Here is an 18,566-nt window from a genome sequence, read left to right as displayed (position 1 = left end):
AGAAGCCATTCATTTGGAAGAAGTTTCAAACTATGAGCAGAATTTTAGGAAAGAACAAAGAGAGACATTCTGGTCTATGTTAAACATTGCATCTCCAAATATATAAGTTACAGTCCTTTACTTATGGCATTCCAAGATCATTGGAAATCACTGGTTTCTCAAAGCTCTTATGCCCATTTTGCCTAAAAGTTTCACAATTAAGTCTCGACAGAACTATATACATGAATGGAATGATATACCGTGTGTGTCAAAAGTACCAGGAAATAAGATAACAGAAACAAAAGCTAAGTTGCCTATCATAAATTAAAAGAAATAATCTGCCATTTGTCTTGGGTAAGAATACTGGATGGTTAATTGTTAATCCTAGATGTCTGTTCATTTTAAAGTAGTTCTGGATTCAGAAATAAATAAATTTATAATTACAGCTGGAGACTCCTCTCTTAGTAATTAATAGGACAAGCAGACAGAAAAGCAGCAAAATTATACAAGATTTGAACAACACAATCAAACAATTTGACCTAACATTTATAGAACATTCCACTCAACAACAGTAGGATAAACATTCTTCTCATGTACACATGGAATATTCACCAAGACAGACCATACTGAGGGCTAAAAAATAAGCTTTTTTAACAAATAAAAAAATGAAATTAGACAATTATGTTCTTTGACCATATGGAATTAAACTAATAATAAATAACAAAAAGATTATCTGAATAATCCCCAAATATTTAGAAATTAATCAGCACACTTCTAAATAACCCATGGTACAAAAAGGAAATGTTAAGAGAAAAATTTAAAATATCTTGAGCTGGAGAAAATAAAAATATACCACTCAAAATTTTAGGGCTACAGCTAAACTAGTGTTTAGGAGGAAACTTAATAGCATTAAAAACATATTTAAAAAGAAGAAAAGTCCAGAGTCAATAGTCTGGGCTTCCATCTTAAACAACTTGAGAGAGAAGAGCAAAATAAACCCAAAGTAAGCAGAAGGCTAAGAGCTGAAACTAATTAACACTGAAAACAGGGGGGACAAAAAGAGAAAGAGAAATAATCACACCTAAAGCTGGTCCTTTGAAAAGATCAATATTATTGATAAACTTGTAGCCCGATAAAACTGATCTATGACAAAGGTGCAAAGGCAAGTCAATGGAGAAAGGATAGTCTTTCAGTAAGTAGTACTGGAATAATTAGATATCCAAGTTAAAAAAAAAAGAACCTTGACCTATAGCTGTTATATAAAAATTAACTCAAATCATAAACCTAAATATATAAAACTATAAAACATAAAATATAATGTTTATGACTAGGATTACCACAAAGAGTTCTTAGATGTGACACCTGAAACATTCTCAATAAAAGAAAATTTTGATAAATTAGATTTTATAAAAATTAAAAGTGTTTGCTCTATGAAAGACACTTATGAGAAATGAAATGACAAGTCAGAAACTGGGAGATATCTGCAAATGAAAATCACAAATCAGACAATGAACTTGTATCCAGAATTCTCAAAACTCAATACTAAGAAAATAAAGACTCCCAATTTACTTAAAAAGGGCAAAAGATATAAACCATTTGAACTGATATTATTATTATTATAATTACTATGACATAGGTTTTACCCTGTCACCTGGGCTAAAGTATAGTGGTACCATCACAGCTCACTGCCACCTCAAACTAGACTTAAGCGATCCTCCTGGTTTAGCCTCCCAAGTAGCTACGATTGTAGGTGTGTGCCACTACACCTAGCTAATTTTTAAAAATTTTTATAGAGATGGGGTCTTACTATGTTGCCTAGGCTGGTCTTGAACTCCAGGCCTCAAGTGATCCTCCTGCCTCAGCCTCTCAAAGTGCTACTAGGATTACAGGCATGAGCCACTACGCTTAGCCTAAACTGACATTATCTTAATTAAACTTTTTATCTTAAGATAACTAACTGTACATTCATATGCAGTTGTAAGAAATAATACAATACATACTCAGTTTCTCCCAGTGGTAACAACCTGCAAAACTATAGCACAATATTACAACTAGGATATGGACATTGATAACAGTTACAATACAGAAATGTTCTACTACCACAAGGATCCTTCCTATGCTCTTACGTAGCCACACCCACTTCCTTCCTGCCTCTTTTTTGTTTTCTTTTGCTAGTGTCTGTCATAATTGTACTTTTCAAAGAAACAGTTTTTTATTTCATTTATTTTCTCATTGTTATAGTTTTCAGTTACATTAGTTTCAACTCTTATATTTATTATTTTCTTCATGCTTGCTTTATTTCACTCTCCTTTTTTTCCAGGTTCTTCAAGGTAGAATCTCAGACTACTGATCTGATTTTTCTTCTTTTTTAACATAAGCTTTTAGTGCTGTCAATTTCCCTCTCAGCACTGCTTTAGCTATGTCCTAGAAATTTTGATATGCTGTATTTTCATTTCATTTAGTTTGGTGTATTTTTTAAATTTCCTTTGAGACTTTCTCTTTGGTTAAGGGATTATTTATAAGTGTATTGTTTAGTTTCCAAGTTTTTGGAGATTTTCCTGTTATTTTTCTGTTATTTCTAGTTTGGTCCCATTGTAGTCAGAGAACACAGTCTGTACAATTTTAATTATTTTAAATTTGCTGAGGTTTATTTCATGGCCTGGGATGTGGTTTATCTTGGCAAATGTTCTATGGATGCTTGAAAAGAAGGTATGTTATAATGTTGTTGAATGGAGTGTTTTATAAATGTCAATTAGATCCTGTTGATTGACAGTGTTGTTGAGTTTTTATATCTTTGACTAGTTTTCTGCCTAGTTGTTCCATCAATTGATAGACTCCAACTATAAATGTGGATTTGTCTATTTCTCCTTATAATTCTATCAGGTTTTGGTTCACATATTTTACAGATCTGTTGTTTTGTGCATATATATTTAGGGTTGCTATGTCCTCTTGGTGGACTGACCCTTTTACTCTTACATAATGTTCCTTTTTATATCTGGGAATTTAAGTCTACTTTGATATTAATATAGACATTCCTGATTTCATTTGATTAATGTTTGTATGGTTTGTGTTTTTCCACCCTTTTAATCTACCAATTTCATTATCTTTCAAGTCAGTTTCTTATTTACAGCACAATGTTAGGTCATGTTTCCACTCTGCCAATCTCTTCCTTTTAATTCCTGTTATTCAGTTCATTTACACTGACTCCAGAGTGACACTGAATCAATGAAAAATGGAAATAAACAGACTATTCTTTCTGGAAGTTTGGAAGAAGGGAGATTAGTATGGTTGCTGGAGCAGAAGGTTTTTGTGTTGTGTTGTTTAATTTCACTTTTTTTCTTAAAGAAGGAATCAGCAAAGAAGAAGAGGTTGAAAATATTGGCAGTGTAATACTTGATGACTCATGGTCACAACAGAGATGGAAATAGTTCAAGCTGGTGGCAAAGGAACAAGAGTTGGGGTGGTCAGGTCAGGCAGCATATGTATTGGGCAGGCTGCTTGAGAACAGAAGTAAAAGCATTGTACAATGGATACTTTGAATCTGCAGTGGCTCAGAACCACGTTGTCTCCCATTCTCCCAAGAACCAGGTGGCAATCTGGGTTATCACCAAATCATAGATTCTATCTAACAGTGTATTTTTAAACTGTCCTTCTGCTCCATTGCTATTATCAATTCTTGTCTAGACAGTTGTAAAGGCCTCCTGACATCCTTGTTTCTAGTCTTGCTTCTCTCTCAAATATATGGACTACAAAGATTTATTTTAAACTCCTATTAGACCAAATCATTTCCTGCCTTAAATTATCAAAAGTCAGTGACACATGGTGAGTGTTCTCTACGGTTTGATCTTCATTCATCTTCTTGTCTCACTTTACCAGCAACTTCAATTAGCATATGTAGTATGTTGACTATAAAATCGATACTTCCAAATCTTCCTCCTAAGTTCTAGAACCATACAATTTAATTATCTACTGGATATGGATGGTCCCAAAGAAACTCCAAACTCAACACATCCATAAATGAATTACTTTTCCTTAAAATTTGCTCCTCTATTGTTATCTTTGTGATTTTCTCCCATCATTTATTTACTTTGTTTTCCAAATTATCTTTGCCTCTTCCTCACTCCCATATTCAACTAATTACAAATCCTGACAATTCTAGCAACTTGGTATCTTCAAAATATTTTCACTTCCTTCTATATTCCCATTGTTTTTATCTCATTTTAGGCTATCACAAGCTCTCTTGTAGAATACAGAAGTTTTACTTCTGTAGGTATCCCTTGCTCCCTCAATCTCACTTCTCAATCTCTTTACCACTATGCAACCAGTATAATCACTCTAAACCACAAATCTGATCATAACAACACTGTTTAAATGCCACCCCAGATCTAGATAAAAACAGAAATTTTATGATGATGAAAATGTTCTATATCTGTATTGCCAATTAGTAGCCACTAGTCACACGTGGCAAACTAACAAGAACTTGAAATAAGGCTAATGTCACACATGTGCACAGAGGGAAGTAAAACTCAGTGGAAGTCAAGCAGGGGGAACAGGGAAGGAGAGGATGGGTGAAAACCTACCTAACAGGCATAATGAGCACTATCCAGGCAATGGGCACAAGTATAACCCTGACTTAAGCATAACAAAATTGAAACATTTAACCAAAATGATTTGCACCCCCCTAATACTTTGAAATTAAAAAAAACTTGTCATATAAAGACATCCACTATTAAAAAAAAAAAGAAATAAAGCTAGTATGACTAAAAACTGAATTTTTAAATAATACTTAATTTTAATTAATTTAAATTTAATAGTTACATGTGGCTAGTTGCCTACTAAAAACATAGATCTAGATTGTTCTTAGCATGGCATATTAGAGTTCCCATGTCCTGGCTTTGCTTCATTTTCCTCATTTCCTTTTTCATAAAACATTCCAGTGAAAATAAACTAATTAGTGTTTTTCCTGCAACCACAATGATATCTCAAGCAAAAATGTTTTGCTCATGCTGTTCTCTCTGCATAAAGGTCCTTCCATCTTTTTTGATTCTGTCATTCCTACTTAGATTTCATCACACAGCCTAGGTATCATGTCTTCTGGGAAGTTTCCTCTAAAAGTCCATGTGTGTCTAAGAAAATGGTTATCTATCTAATACCCAGGCCTCTACCACCAAACTGTGCTCAGCTTCAGGGGATAGAGCATGACTGGTCTAAGGTGACCATGACAATCCTACTCCCTGCTTTCCTAGTCTTCCTTGCAGTTTTGGTTGGCCATATGACCAAATTCTACCAACGAGATTTAAGCCTACATCTGCTGCAGGTTGTTACTGGGAAAGTTTCTTATTTGCTTTATCAAAAAGGACAGATATGGCTGGCACAAGTCCCTTGCACATATTTCCTGCCCTGAGCTACTGTCCTAAACCACTGTCTACTGACCTACTGAATAACTGACACTAGATACAACAGCCTTTTTGAGACCACTTAACCACAAACATTAACAAAAGCCAAGAGAATATACATGCCTCAATACTGCTGAGCTGCTCAGTGGCTGCCAGTAGCTTCTTACCTCCAGACTTGTTACTTTCTAAGAAAAATAAATCCCAATGTTCAGGTATTGCTACATGAGTTTCTGTTACTTGCAGTCCTAACAGTGTTGCACTTTGTGCTCCTACCACATGGTGTGCATGATTCTATCATAATTGTATCAAAATTATGTTGTTTACATATCTATAACACTAGATTAATCATTATAGTAGCATCCTGATTAATTTTATGTAACTTGAATAGGAAAGGCAGTAAATATTAAATCATAATTTAATCTAAGTATTACTTCAAGTCTCATTTCTTTTCTCCTTATGCCATGTTATGAACTCCTTGTGAACAAGTACCTGACATTGAACAGGAATTAAAATATTTGTTATGTTACACTGAGAGGTACAGTGGAGAAGTGGAATAAGTTGTCTGTGACAGTACCAAACTCCCTAATTAGGGATTGATCAAGTTCAGATATTCAATTATTTAATATGGATATTACAATTGAGATTGAAGCATCTCATAATTAGCTAAAAGAGGTGATCTTCCAAGACCCTAAGATACTGGGATTCTGTGCAGGACCAATGACAAAGCCCTATGGCATGCTACCACGGACCTCACACCAAGAGAGCAACAGTGTAATGACTTGACCATATTTACTGAACATGGTTGTTTCATGAAGGTACACTTAAATCAAATGCAATACTACTCTGTCCACATAATTTCCATTTTGAGCAAAAGAATATTACAAGAGAATAGTAAGATCAAAATATTCAGTCAAAAGTTTAGAAATCTGGTGACTTGGAAAAAAAATGTGATTCTGTTTTACCTAACTTGTACTGGTGAACACATGCTAGTTCTATATTAATAACATTTGCTTTTCTAGGCAATTAGATTATCCATTTTTAAAAGTTCTAAAATACTGTCAGATTGAGGTAATACACTTTACTATGCTGTATACATTAAAACAGAGATAGTTTTTCATAGTAAGTTATCTTGCCATGGCCTTCATTTTCTTTAATTCCTCAAAGATTAATGGTTCAAGTATGTCTTCAAAATGTTTTGGTTTTCTAGATGTTAATATGTGTGCTCATTAACTGAAATTAAGTACATTCTTATTTTTGTCCTCACTTTTTTTGGCCTTCAAAGCTTTAGTTTTGAAATATACTTCTTGACCATTGGTACTCCTGTATTTCTTTTACCAAACTATCCAATTTTATTTAGTTGCCTCTTTTGAGTAGCGTGCAGTTGGACATTGTCTATAAAGCCAGTGGAAAATCTTTGCCTTTTATTAGGTGAGCTTAAAGCATTTATATATAGTGACAGGTATTGTACTCTATATAATTTTTCTCATTTAATCCTTATAATCCTATTGCATAGATTTTTTTTTTTTTTAAGAGATAGGCTCTTGCTTTGTCATCTAGGCTGAAGTGCAGTGGTGTCATCACAGCTCACTGCAGCCTCAAACTCCTGGGCTTTAGGCTCTCCACTGCCCTTGATTTTCTATTCCTTCTTTACAAGGATGGTTTCTGATCACTACTAACAAGATCCCTCCAACTCTGGGCCTTGCACCTGCCTGAGTTTTTGAAGCTTATCTGGTGAAGCTGAAATTGGCTTATGGTCCAATCTGACACATAGTACCTTCAGGTACCTCAGCCTTCTACCAAACTCACAGTCCTGCTAGCCAAATTAGAGTGTGAATATAGGCTCAAGAATTCAAAGCCTGGTTCAGCTTCTTGGTAGCTGTTTGATCTAAATAAGTCTTTAAAAGCCTTCATTTCCTCATCTAGAAAATGGGGATAATAACAGTCCCTATCCCCAATGTGTTATGAGGATAAATAAGATAATCTACATAAAGTCTTCGGCACAATACTTAGCCCACAGGAAACATTCAATAAATATTAGCAATTATGAGTCATTATTTCAAATATTTAATTTATTGTTCTTCCACTTAATTCTTAATTATTGGTGATTTTTCATGTAGAAGGGGGAAACACTCAACGTTTTCAAAAGGAATAATTCTGGGGAAACATTCAGTAGTGTATGAAAACAAGCTATCATTAGATTGTTACTTTCTAATCCCTCATATTTCATTTCTTAAGTTTAACGTATATGCTGAAAAGAAAAGAGTATCTCAATCATTAACTGTTTAGGAAGCTATTTACTTAAACTGTTGAGAGATAAACTTTTTAAGGTGGATATTCATAATGATTTCTGATGACTGAGAGTTACATTTTTTTAACCATATGTTTACACTTCAAATATAGGTTAAAAAAACTTAGTATTCACCACAATTACACTGTGATATATGTTAGAACTGATATACTGTGATATAGATATTGTAAAATTATATCACAAAATTGAGCAGATTATTTATCAGTAATCAAGAATCTCCCCAACTAAATTAGTATAAATCACACAGCAAAACAACTGCTAATTTAGAAAATAGGAAATAGACATGGAAGATGTATAATAAGCAGCTGGGGGATAAGGAATTTATCTCATGAGTGTTGTTAAGAGCTCATAATTTAAAAGTGCCAAAGCCCAAGTGTGTTATAAGGGTCTTTCCTCAAAAGTGCCATTAATTACATATCCCAGGATGCTTATTATGTATTCTATTTATATCAAAGTATAAAATGTAGTCCAAAATGTACAGATTCAATATATTTAAACTGATAAAATAGTTATTCTGGCCTAGCAAAAAATGTTAAACTACAACTTTCAGTCTTTTCATAAAAGAGACTAATACTGAATCTTTATATGAATCTGCTGTTGTGAGTCTTTTGGACTCACAACATGATATGTCATCAGTGATCAAATCCCAACACGGATATTTTAGATGCTTTTGCACAAATATAACCCCCCAAGTGATGAAATCACAGGACATTCTTATTTTTATGCTAAAAATAAAAATATCTCAGAAACAACTCTTAGAAATTACCTTGGAAAATTGGAAATGTTGTAGTCAATATTTAAATTTGAAAATTGGTCAGTATGCATTGACAGGACCTTATAGTCCTTTTAAAAAAGTTCAATACCAATCAATAATTGGAAAACAAAAGACAACTCAAGAGGTTAATTGTTTGAATTAAAGCAAGAGAAACTTCATTCTATGTGCAAAAGGAGTAATCTTTACAGTATGAAAAACATAGTGTAAATTACTATTAAGATATGTTATTTTATAGTATACCTATGTTGAACATTTAATTGCAGATTAATTTTGTTTAACCTAAAATACAGGTAGTAAGTCAATTTAATATTTGCTAACAATAACAACAAAAAAATAAAATTACCCAGAAGATAACACTTAATATATATAAAATAAATATATATATATTTAAACACTTAAATATATAAAATAATAGCATTAATAAACAAGCTATTATATAACATTCAGGACTTCATGGGTATATATTCAGATATTTCAAAATAAATATTAATTTATATAGAACTAAGATAAACTAATTTGGAATGAGATTATTTAATGTTAGAACAATTAAAATTTTTATACTAATCATTAACTCTAATTTTGTTAAGTAAATTTATTAGTAAAATGGAGCAAATATGTTTACACCTGGCACATCTCTTACCACAGGAGACATACATACATATTGTCTTATAAAAACTGGTGTTAAAAATGGAATAGTTGCAAAATTTTTCTTAATGACATTTATCACCATAATAAGTAGCAAATTTAAATAATTTTAAAAACCTGGACTCAATATGGGGTATAATTTAGTATTGCTAAACACTTTCCCCTTATGTAGACATATATTTATCATTTATTCCTCAGTCTGTACAAATTGCTTGTATTGATAACACTTTGCCATTGGCTTATTCATTATTGGTATTTTTACAAAATACTTTTCTAATTTTGTTGAAACAGTTTACAAGAAAATATTTGTTTTGTTTGAAAATCAAAATTTTATAAAATAGCTAGCATGCCAAAGTACTTTAGATGATACAACTATGAATTATGTCATCTAAGAACAGTTTTTATTAACTGAATATTATTTTATACTTTTCCACGTGATAACTTACCGAAACCACAGACTATATTTTCAAGTATTAGTTTTGAATATGAAATGAAATGAACAACTTTCTTCCAATAGGAATAAACAGTAGCACCAGCAATTATTTAGACTAATACATTTCCAGGTAAGAGAAGCATAGGCTTTAGTGAAGAAAACATAGAAGGCCAAAGACAAAGCTAGAAGGGTTCATAATCACACAATACACAATATTCACATAGCTATGATATCCTAATTAACAAATGGTAATAACATAATGATAATGAAAGTACTTCCAAACATATATTGAATGTATACTACATATTGAGAAATATGCTTTTTGATTTAATTCTCACAGGCACCCTATGAAGTAGGTACCATTATTTTCAATCTCCACACATGAAGAAACAGAGGCTCGTGGTGGTTAAACAAGTCTGTTTCATTTCAAAGGCTATGCTTTGAACTATTTTATATTATTTTTTGACTCAAAATTCAAGCACTTTGGCCTTTCATGCACTCCAAAAATAACAGTAATAAAACCAAATTAATACATGCCCCAAAAAACAGTAATAATAAAACTGAATTAATACATGAAACAGGTAAATAAAATCCTTGCACTATAAAATGTAATACAGGCCAAACTGAAATAGTGGGTAACCTCGTCTTCAAAAATTAAATATATATTTTTTAAAATAATGCTGATGAGATTCTATTAAAAAATAATGGTATAAATGATGCAGCTGAGGTTATTGCAAGCCCTGGGATTGTTAGATTGCTGATAAAGTTGAAAGGACTAAGAGTAATTATGTTATAGATCATGGAATTTTACTGGGAAGGTACCGGTGAGGATGTCAAAGAAGCTCTTTGAACTATTATGATGAAGAGAAAAGTGAAGGAAACTTAATGTCTGAAAGGGAAACTGAAACACCCTGGTTATAAATTATTGTACCCAAGCCCATACCATCATCACTACAATGTAAAGCACCAGCTCAGTTAAAGAGGTAAAAAATTATGAAGCATTTTAAAAAAATGATAAATATATTTAACATTAATTTCTTTCTCCAATATTTAAAGACCAATTTCTAGACCTTAGCAAACAATTTTTGAGGGTGTAAAATGGGCTTTTTGTATTTGAATATATCAATTCTTTTAGTACATAGTGGAGAGGAATATAGAATTTAACTGTTGACCTGTCACCTGCAATTTTAATAATAAATTTTTATGTCTATAATCACAAACATATTAGTTAGACTTGAAAGTGTACATAGCAATTCATTGATAGCCTACAGTGCTGCCTGATACCCATATCACACACAACTTTCTCATTTTCAGGGGGAATGATGAAGCTGCTCTCAATGATGAGGTCAAGCATAAGTCATAGAAATGAAAACACGTGGCATTAAACCAGGAAAGCACATTTCTTCAATCACAGTTCAGGGATGCCAGATAAGAAAAATAGCTTAGAGTTATTATTACTGAAAGAATCTGTGTTACAGGAGAACATAAATAAAATACTCATTTATTCTTTTTTGCTGGGTTAAATAAACAGCCCTTGCTCTAGTCCTAAACTTTTGACTTGAGATTCTTTGTAATTCAAATAATGAATTCATATTTATTGAGCATCTATTATGTAAAAACTCAATAATATCATCTCAATTTTCCATGTTCTACCTAATGGAGAATTAGGCTTTACAGAAATATCTACCAAGAAACTGCCCAGCACTAGATATGAATGTTCTATTATTTACATATAAAGGACCCTTTTGTTGTCTGTAGCATTACACAGCTAATTCATATTTACTAAAACCACTATTTTTCTAATTTGCCTACATACCTTATAAGCCACTGAAAAAATACATACATATACACACATTTATTTAAGGAGTGACTGGCTCCCTATTCTTCTGCTATGGCACGTTACAGAAGTTATATGGCTGAAGAAATTAATACATTATGCTCCCTGAGAGAGGTTTCTACTTTACTAATAGAAAGCTACCTCTGAGGGCAGAGTAAAAGATAACCATATGATAAAATGGAAAGAACGTGAACATCTTATATGATTGTTTGGGTTTGGGGCTGGCTTCACCTGTGTATAACCCATACAACTTCTCAGAATGTATGGCTTGATCTGCCGTTGCCATCTTGAAATTCTTACTAATTTTTTTCCAAGGGGTCCCTGCATCTTTCTTTCCCACTGGGCTCTGCATATTATGTAGCCAATCCTACATAATTATGGTTTGGAATTATGACTTCACTAAGTGATTTGTGTAAACTGAATCTAAGCCTTAGCTTTTTTATCTGTAATGAAGGGATAATATCCAATTAACAGGGTTGGTGGGAGTATTATATAAGATACCATATGTGAAAGCAGTAAGCACTGAGGATGGCACCTAAGGACACAAAAGAGATGTGAGATAAAATGCAGCTAGAACAGTTCTTATTATTTCTAGGGATCTGGGACATATAGAAACTACCACATAATTAGAAACTACTATATAATTAGGTATAGTTGAAATTTAAACTTTAATACTTACAACCCATATATCTGTGGTGCAATTTCTAGTCTGTTCAAGTGCATGTAAAGCTCAATATCATGTTTCTTCAGCAGATGATCTTGGATCTGGTTGACTTTCGTAACAATAGCAATTGTTGGCCCTAAATCCTGTGGTCTAGCAAAGGGGATGGGAGTCATCAGTGTTTCTTTCCCCTAAAAACAGGAAAAAATGGAATATGTATTATTCCAATATGAAATGAAAACTATATGGGCATCATTCTTTATCAGTGAGAGTTTAAACAAGAACACTTTAATCATCTCATGACAAATACTTATGCGGGAATCATATGCTGATCATCATATAGATGATTGTGCTGTGCTCATAAAGCAATGGCCAGAAAATGGCTTCTAAAATATTTTTCACCTATATTCTCTTGACCATTTTCTTTTGTGACATTAAGTTATACAAGATAATTTTGGCAAGAGGTAGTGGTGGCCACTACAGTCTATCTGCCAGTTAGTCTATGGCCAGTTTATCTGATCAGCCATAGTATATAAATGGAATATTTTGATGGAAAGCTATTTCTTGTGGCATAACCCAAATATGAAAACAATACATATTATTTTACTTTGAATTCTTGAAACTGCATATATAAATAAGCTGGAAATAAAAGAAACTAGTATTAGAAAAGAATATGTTTTTTAATTGTCCTTCTGTCAATTTATTTATTTATTTTTTATGTATTTATTTTTTTGAGACAGAGTGTTGCTTTGTTGCCCGGGCTAGAGTGAGTGCTGTGGCGTCAGCCTAGCTCACAGCAACCTCAAACTCCTGGGCTTAAGCGATCCTACTGCCTCAGCCTCCCGAGTAGCTGGGACTACAGGCATGTGCCACCATGCCCGGCTAGTTTTTTCTATATATATTTTAGTTGGCCAGATAATTTCTTTCTATTTTTAGTAGAGATGGGGTCTTGCTCAGGCTGGTCTTGAACTCCTGACCTCGAGTGATCCACCCGCCTCGGCCTCCCAGAGTGCTAGGATTACAGGCGTGAGCCACCGCGCCCGGCCCCTCTGTCAATTTAAATAGCTGAATAAAAAGATTTTTAAACTCTCCAGAATGTAAGTACAGCTGGCTTAAAAAAACAAAATCTATGTTGGGCCATCTGCAACTTCACTTCCTGCCATCCCTTATCTCATACTAACAGAGATGTATGACCACTACTTGTAATGTTTTCATGTAAACTTCAACACTCAGGTGTGATAATTTCCCGTTATAGGTTAGATCTGACCTTTCTTCTGATGTTTAGTCCTCAATTTCTACCTCTCTCCAATGTTTGCATCTATGGAATCATTCTTTTGTGATTTTCTGCCTACCAAGCATTCTCAGTTTACTTCCCCAGCTCAAATTCTTTCTGTTTCTCAAATGCTGCTTTTTCATACAATTCTGATCATAGTTTTATATTCTCTACTTATATGCTGCCCGCCAAGTGATTGCAATCACACATAGTGCTTCAAACAATACCCATTTTCCAAAGACTTCTTAATCTGTATTCATATCCTAGAACTCTCATGTGCCTCCCATAAATTCAAATGTTGGCAAGGATCCTGGATTGCCACAAAGGTCTCTAATTCAGCAACCTACAACTGAGCTTATCATCTTCTGCTCAAAAACATGTTCTTCCTTTCACCATGCCCACCTCAAGCTATCATTCAATAAAAACAGCTATTCTGCCAGTTTTAGCTCCTCACTACCACTTGTGTCTGTCCCCTCTTCTGCAGCCCTATTGGCACAAATTGATTTGAGGCCCTTATTTTTTTCCTCCTCACTGCTCTCACTGCCTTTAATTTAGTTTTCTTTTAAATCCATCTTCCAAAATGCAAGGTGGTCTACCTGAAACAAAAATTAAATTACACTAAATGGACCTCCTTCCTTAAGACTTCTTATTAGCTCCCATCATTTTCACTCAAGAAAAAAAAAAGTCCAAATTCCTTAGCCATGTCTACAAGGCCTTTCATTAGCTGGCTAGTCTCTACTTTCACCATGCTTCCAGAGATCCTGAATATGCCATTCTTTCACCTGAAATATCCTCTCCCTAGCATCTCCACTGAGGAGCTCCCAAATTTATTTAAAGATTGGGATCAAGTGTTAGGTCCTATTTCTTTATCTTCTCTGCTACCACAGTATCCTTCACTATTTCTCTCTCCTACTGAACTGTAAGATTTCTAAAAGGAAAATCATTTTGTCACCAATGGACTGGATTTGAGGACACAAAGACAAAGAAGGCAAAGCTCTTGCCCTCATAGTCTACAGAAAAAGATTACATAGGAAACAAATAGAATTCCACACAAGACCAACTGCTAATTAGCTGGTAGAAAGATCAGGGGAAAGGAGGGGAATGTGTTAGGATAAGGGAAAACTTCCTAGAAGGGAATGTGTTAGTAAAAGGGAAAACCTCATGGAAATATAAGGGAAAACTTCCTAGAAGATCTGTCTTTCCAGAAGCATTTCAAGTCTTAGAAAGAAATGCACTCCCTTTGTATTTTAGTACATCATACAGTGTGTGCCCTAGTGTCTTCACATCCAAAGTTATAAGACCATATTAGTTTTTACGGTTCAATTATTTGTGTTAATTTGTATCAACAAAAGGAAACTTCTATATTGTGGTCACCTATTATTAATATAAAAATAATACACCCAAGATATCTTTTTCTGATTTTATAATATCTACTATTCTCTTATGATAGAATGCTTTAACTTAAAAAAAATTAACCCCTTCAAATAAATTTTTTTGTACTGATATTAACTTCAAATATTTTTTTTGGAATTCATGTTAATTGTAAGATACCATTCATATTCAAAAGATATTGTTTACTCTGAAGTTAAATTTCCTTAAAAATCTATTTGATACAGATTTTAGCTATGCTCTTTATAGTAACAATGTATATACCAACTTAGTAGGGTAGCAATAGAAATTTATATAATTTTATAACTAGTTATATTGCTTAATATATATACATTTAAAGAAAAGTTTCTCTTTACTTATATAAAACTTTTACATTGCCTTTGCATATGTGTCAATATAATTAGAAACATACTTAGATTCCCAGGTTCAATCTTATTCCACAGGTATTTTCATATGTTTATTCTGGTTATTGCAACAATGACTATATATTATTCTCTGATTACATGTTGTCACTTACTGAAATCATTTGTTCCCTCAAATATACTGAAAAGATCTGTACTATAAGATTTACCTTTTGACCATCATGCTCAAAAGTTGAAAACCAAGGTTCAGCAGTTTCCATAAGTTGTGAGAACATCGCACTAAAAATTAGAAAAATAATATAATGCTTTGTTTACCTTTCATTAAAGTAACAACGGTATAAAAAATAAAAATAACAAAGTTTTTGTACTTACTAGGCATCATGTTCCAGATACTCGGGGTCCAAGAGAGTTTTCATTTCCTCACTTGAAAAAGCAATACAAGCAATCAAAATGTGTAATTTTTTAATAAGTAAAGCAGATGCAGAGTTTGCCTTACTCTATACTCATAAAATAACATTCATATCATGTGCAAATAAAAAAAATTAGCCCTTTTTAATGAAAAGAGCAACTCCATCAACAAATGATATCCTTTCTATAAAGATCAAATTAGCTGTCTTGCGGCACCACAATGAAGTAACTGTCTAATTATTCCAAATAAATAGAGAATGTAACAATATATTCCTTGACTATATTTGATTTGATCCAGGATAATTGATTACTCTACAGTCTATCACTTATCTAAAATAAGACCAAAAATATATATAGTTATTGGTCCAATATGTAATATAAAACATCATTTTATTTAAATGGCATTTATTTTTATTTTATTTTAACATCAATTAATCAGTGACAGTACCTCTTACAAATTTATTTTACTGTTGTTTTTACTTTTTAATGGATTGCAACAACTGAAAAAGCATGTACAACTCATTTAAAAACAATTTTCAATCATCTATACTTTCCTCTAAATTACATTCTACATGCACGTTTTGTTTCTTTTAGATCTCCTGTCTGAAGCACACATGCACATGTTCAAAAAAATATTAAACTGGCATGAAAACAAGATCCCAATACTAACTTCATCTTTATATTTTAGAATAACTGAAGTAAAGGCAATTAAGATATGGTTATTCTTGTGAAGATCCAATAAATTCAGTAAAATTAGAAAAACTGTAAAAAATTTAAAAATACTAAATTATAAACTAGTAGACAAAAGTTAATTTAACAAATGATGAAATATATGCTCAGCAAATAGGATAGCTATATTTGATTAATACAGCTCTTATAGTTAGACATATGAAATGTTACCTACTAGTTTTCCATTTATTACATATAGATGGGCTAGCCTATGGAATATTCCTGACACAGCCTTACAAATTCTACAACCCTCCATTCCCAAAATGCTTCTTAGTTGCCTCTCTGGCCCATCAGTTAGCGTATTTTAAGTTAGAAAAATGAACTCTAACAGTTAACCTAAGTTAAATCAAATTACCAAAGTTATTTACAGGAAAGAGTAAATGAATGCATCTCAAAAATGTGAGAAACCATTTTGTTTATTACAGACTGAGGTTCTTTGTGGCTATGCTCCCTTATTTATGAACTAAGCTGAGTCAAACCTGATGAGGAGAAATTATCTTCCAAAGTTCTCATTCAGCTTGTAGTGAAAAATGGATGATTAAAGGATGGCATATATGAATATTATCAATCATTAGCACTTTTGTCATTACAACAAAAATTTCTTCTTCTTGATCCACTAGTTATATGTCTTCTTTTCCTATAGACCTAAATTTTTCAAAGTCATTCATTTATAATTCCAACTTTGCCCCATAGCTAACTGACATTAGAATTATTAAGTGGAATTCACAATTGGCCACATGAAACATAATCAAATGTTTATAACTTATAATACTTAGAAGTACCTTCAATTTAAAAGACTTTGAAATAAAAAAAGATTATAGTGGGGGCTGAAAAAATACATGGAGCTCATATAAAAACTTGCCTGGGCTGTGCAGACTCACTGGCATGTAGGAAAGCTTGGTGGTCACAGTGAAGGATAAAGACTATAGGTGCTAACAGCTCATGCATGCCCTGAAACAAAAAAGATGGATGTTGACAGTACATTAGCAAAGACTATAAGCTCAGTTAAATGCTTCTTCAACTGATTCCCACCGCCAACATTTCTATATTATACAGAAAAGCATAAAAATGGAAACCTATAAAATAAGATTTTTATCTACTTTTAGAATTTGATTCCAATTCAACCACAGCAGGTATTCTTTAAAATATGGAGAGCAGTTCACTTTTAAATGACATGACAAACAATAAATTGGCATGGTAGACAACCTTGCACCTGTCAGTTGCTTCAAGATCTGTACTCATAAATATGAATTTCATTTATGCAAATTATAATCATGAACTACAGTGTAAAGATCTGCAGAAAGAAGGGCAACTAAGAAGTGTAGACCTAAGGAAATTATATCCAATGTTTTCATTATATAATGGCTCAAAATTAGGATGTCTGTAGATTTGGGAAGAGCTGAAGTGAGTTAGCTAAAAATGTTGGATAATAAAAGAAACAACCTTTAGCAGGTATGACAGAAAATAAAGTTTTTAAAATATATTTTCAACATGTTTAATCAGAAAACTGCCATAAATTTTTTCCTGTCTACTTCAACTATAAGATTAATTTTAAATTTATTTAATGATTTTAACAATACAAATTTTCCTCTTATATTGGAGTTCACCATGAATAGGCATAGGAACAAAAAACCATATTATTAGTTGCTAAACTGTCTTTAAAAAGGTATTACAAAAATCCATTATTTATCCATTATTGTGGGGACATAAGGTATTCCACATTAGTGACTAGCCTTGGTAATTGAAATATTTTCCTCTTTAAGCATCAAAAACCATATTTTAGCAAGTTAAAAAAAATTATAATCTTTCCTGCCTCTTAAAGTAAGCACATTACCACTTTCCTTTTGCTTCACAACTAAGAATGCTTTACTATAGAAAGATAAGAGAAAATACCATCTTATGGAGGAAATAAAAATAAAATATAGGAGCAGAGAGGAGAGAAATTTTTTGCTGGTGGAATCAGAGGCAACTTCCTGTAATGACAGAGTCATATAGCCTTTTGCATAGTCTAGTAGTACGGTGCTATTCTTAGGAAGCCAACTCTTATCACAAAGATAACATGCAAGTAAACTTCATTTATAAGTCATTAATTGTCTTGAATTAAAAGAATGTAATTATATTTTTACAAAGTAATTTATAATTCATTGACAATTTACTTATGATTTAGGAAACAGTACCATGCATCCTTTCAATCTTTACAGGTAACTACCTCCTCATTAACGAACCCTGAGAAGAATATTCCTTAGATGAACATGGTAGACACCTAAAAAATGGTGCTGTCTGTGATTTAAAAATAATCATATGGGGTTTATTCTCTTGGAATAAACACAACTTATTCCAAAAAGAAAGTGCCATAATTTTAACCATCAAA

At 32.6% G+C, this 18,566-nt stretch overlaps 1 protein-coding gene across 2 annotated transcripts in view; it reads right to left on the bottom strand.

Moving 5' to 3' along the window:
- The window catches only part of TBC1D5 (TBC1 domain family member 5), a 538,038-nt gene that overhangs the window by 183,280 nt on the left and 336,192 nt on the right, over window positions 1-18,566 (bottom strand). For both annotated transcript variants that reach the window (XM_045538232.1, XM_045538239.1), the window contains exons 11-14: window positions 17,058-17,146; window positions 15,431-15,481; window positions 15,268-15,337; window positions 12,053-12,225 (exon numbers count right to left, since the gene is read on the bottom strand). In XM_045538232.1, the coding sequence (XP_045394188.1) occupies window positions 12,053-12,225; window positions 15,268-15,337; window positions 15,431-15,481; window positions 17,058-17,146 (383 nt within the window). The remainder of the gene's footprint in view (window positions 1-12,052; window positions 12,226-15,267; window positions 15,338-15,430; window positions 15,482-17,057; window positions 17,147-18,566) is intronic.

This window comes from Lemur catta, chromosome 1 (assembly GCF_020740605.2).
Source record: "Lemur catta isolate mLemCat1 chromosome 1, mLemCat1.pri, whole genome shotgun sequence".
Taxonomy (NCBI): Eukaryota; Metazoa; Chordata; class Mammalia; order Primates; family Lemuridae; genus Lemur; species Lemur catta.
This window is presented reverse-complemented; position numbering and strand designations above follow the sequence as displayed.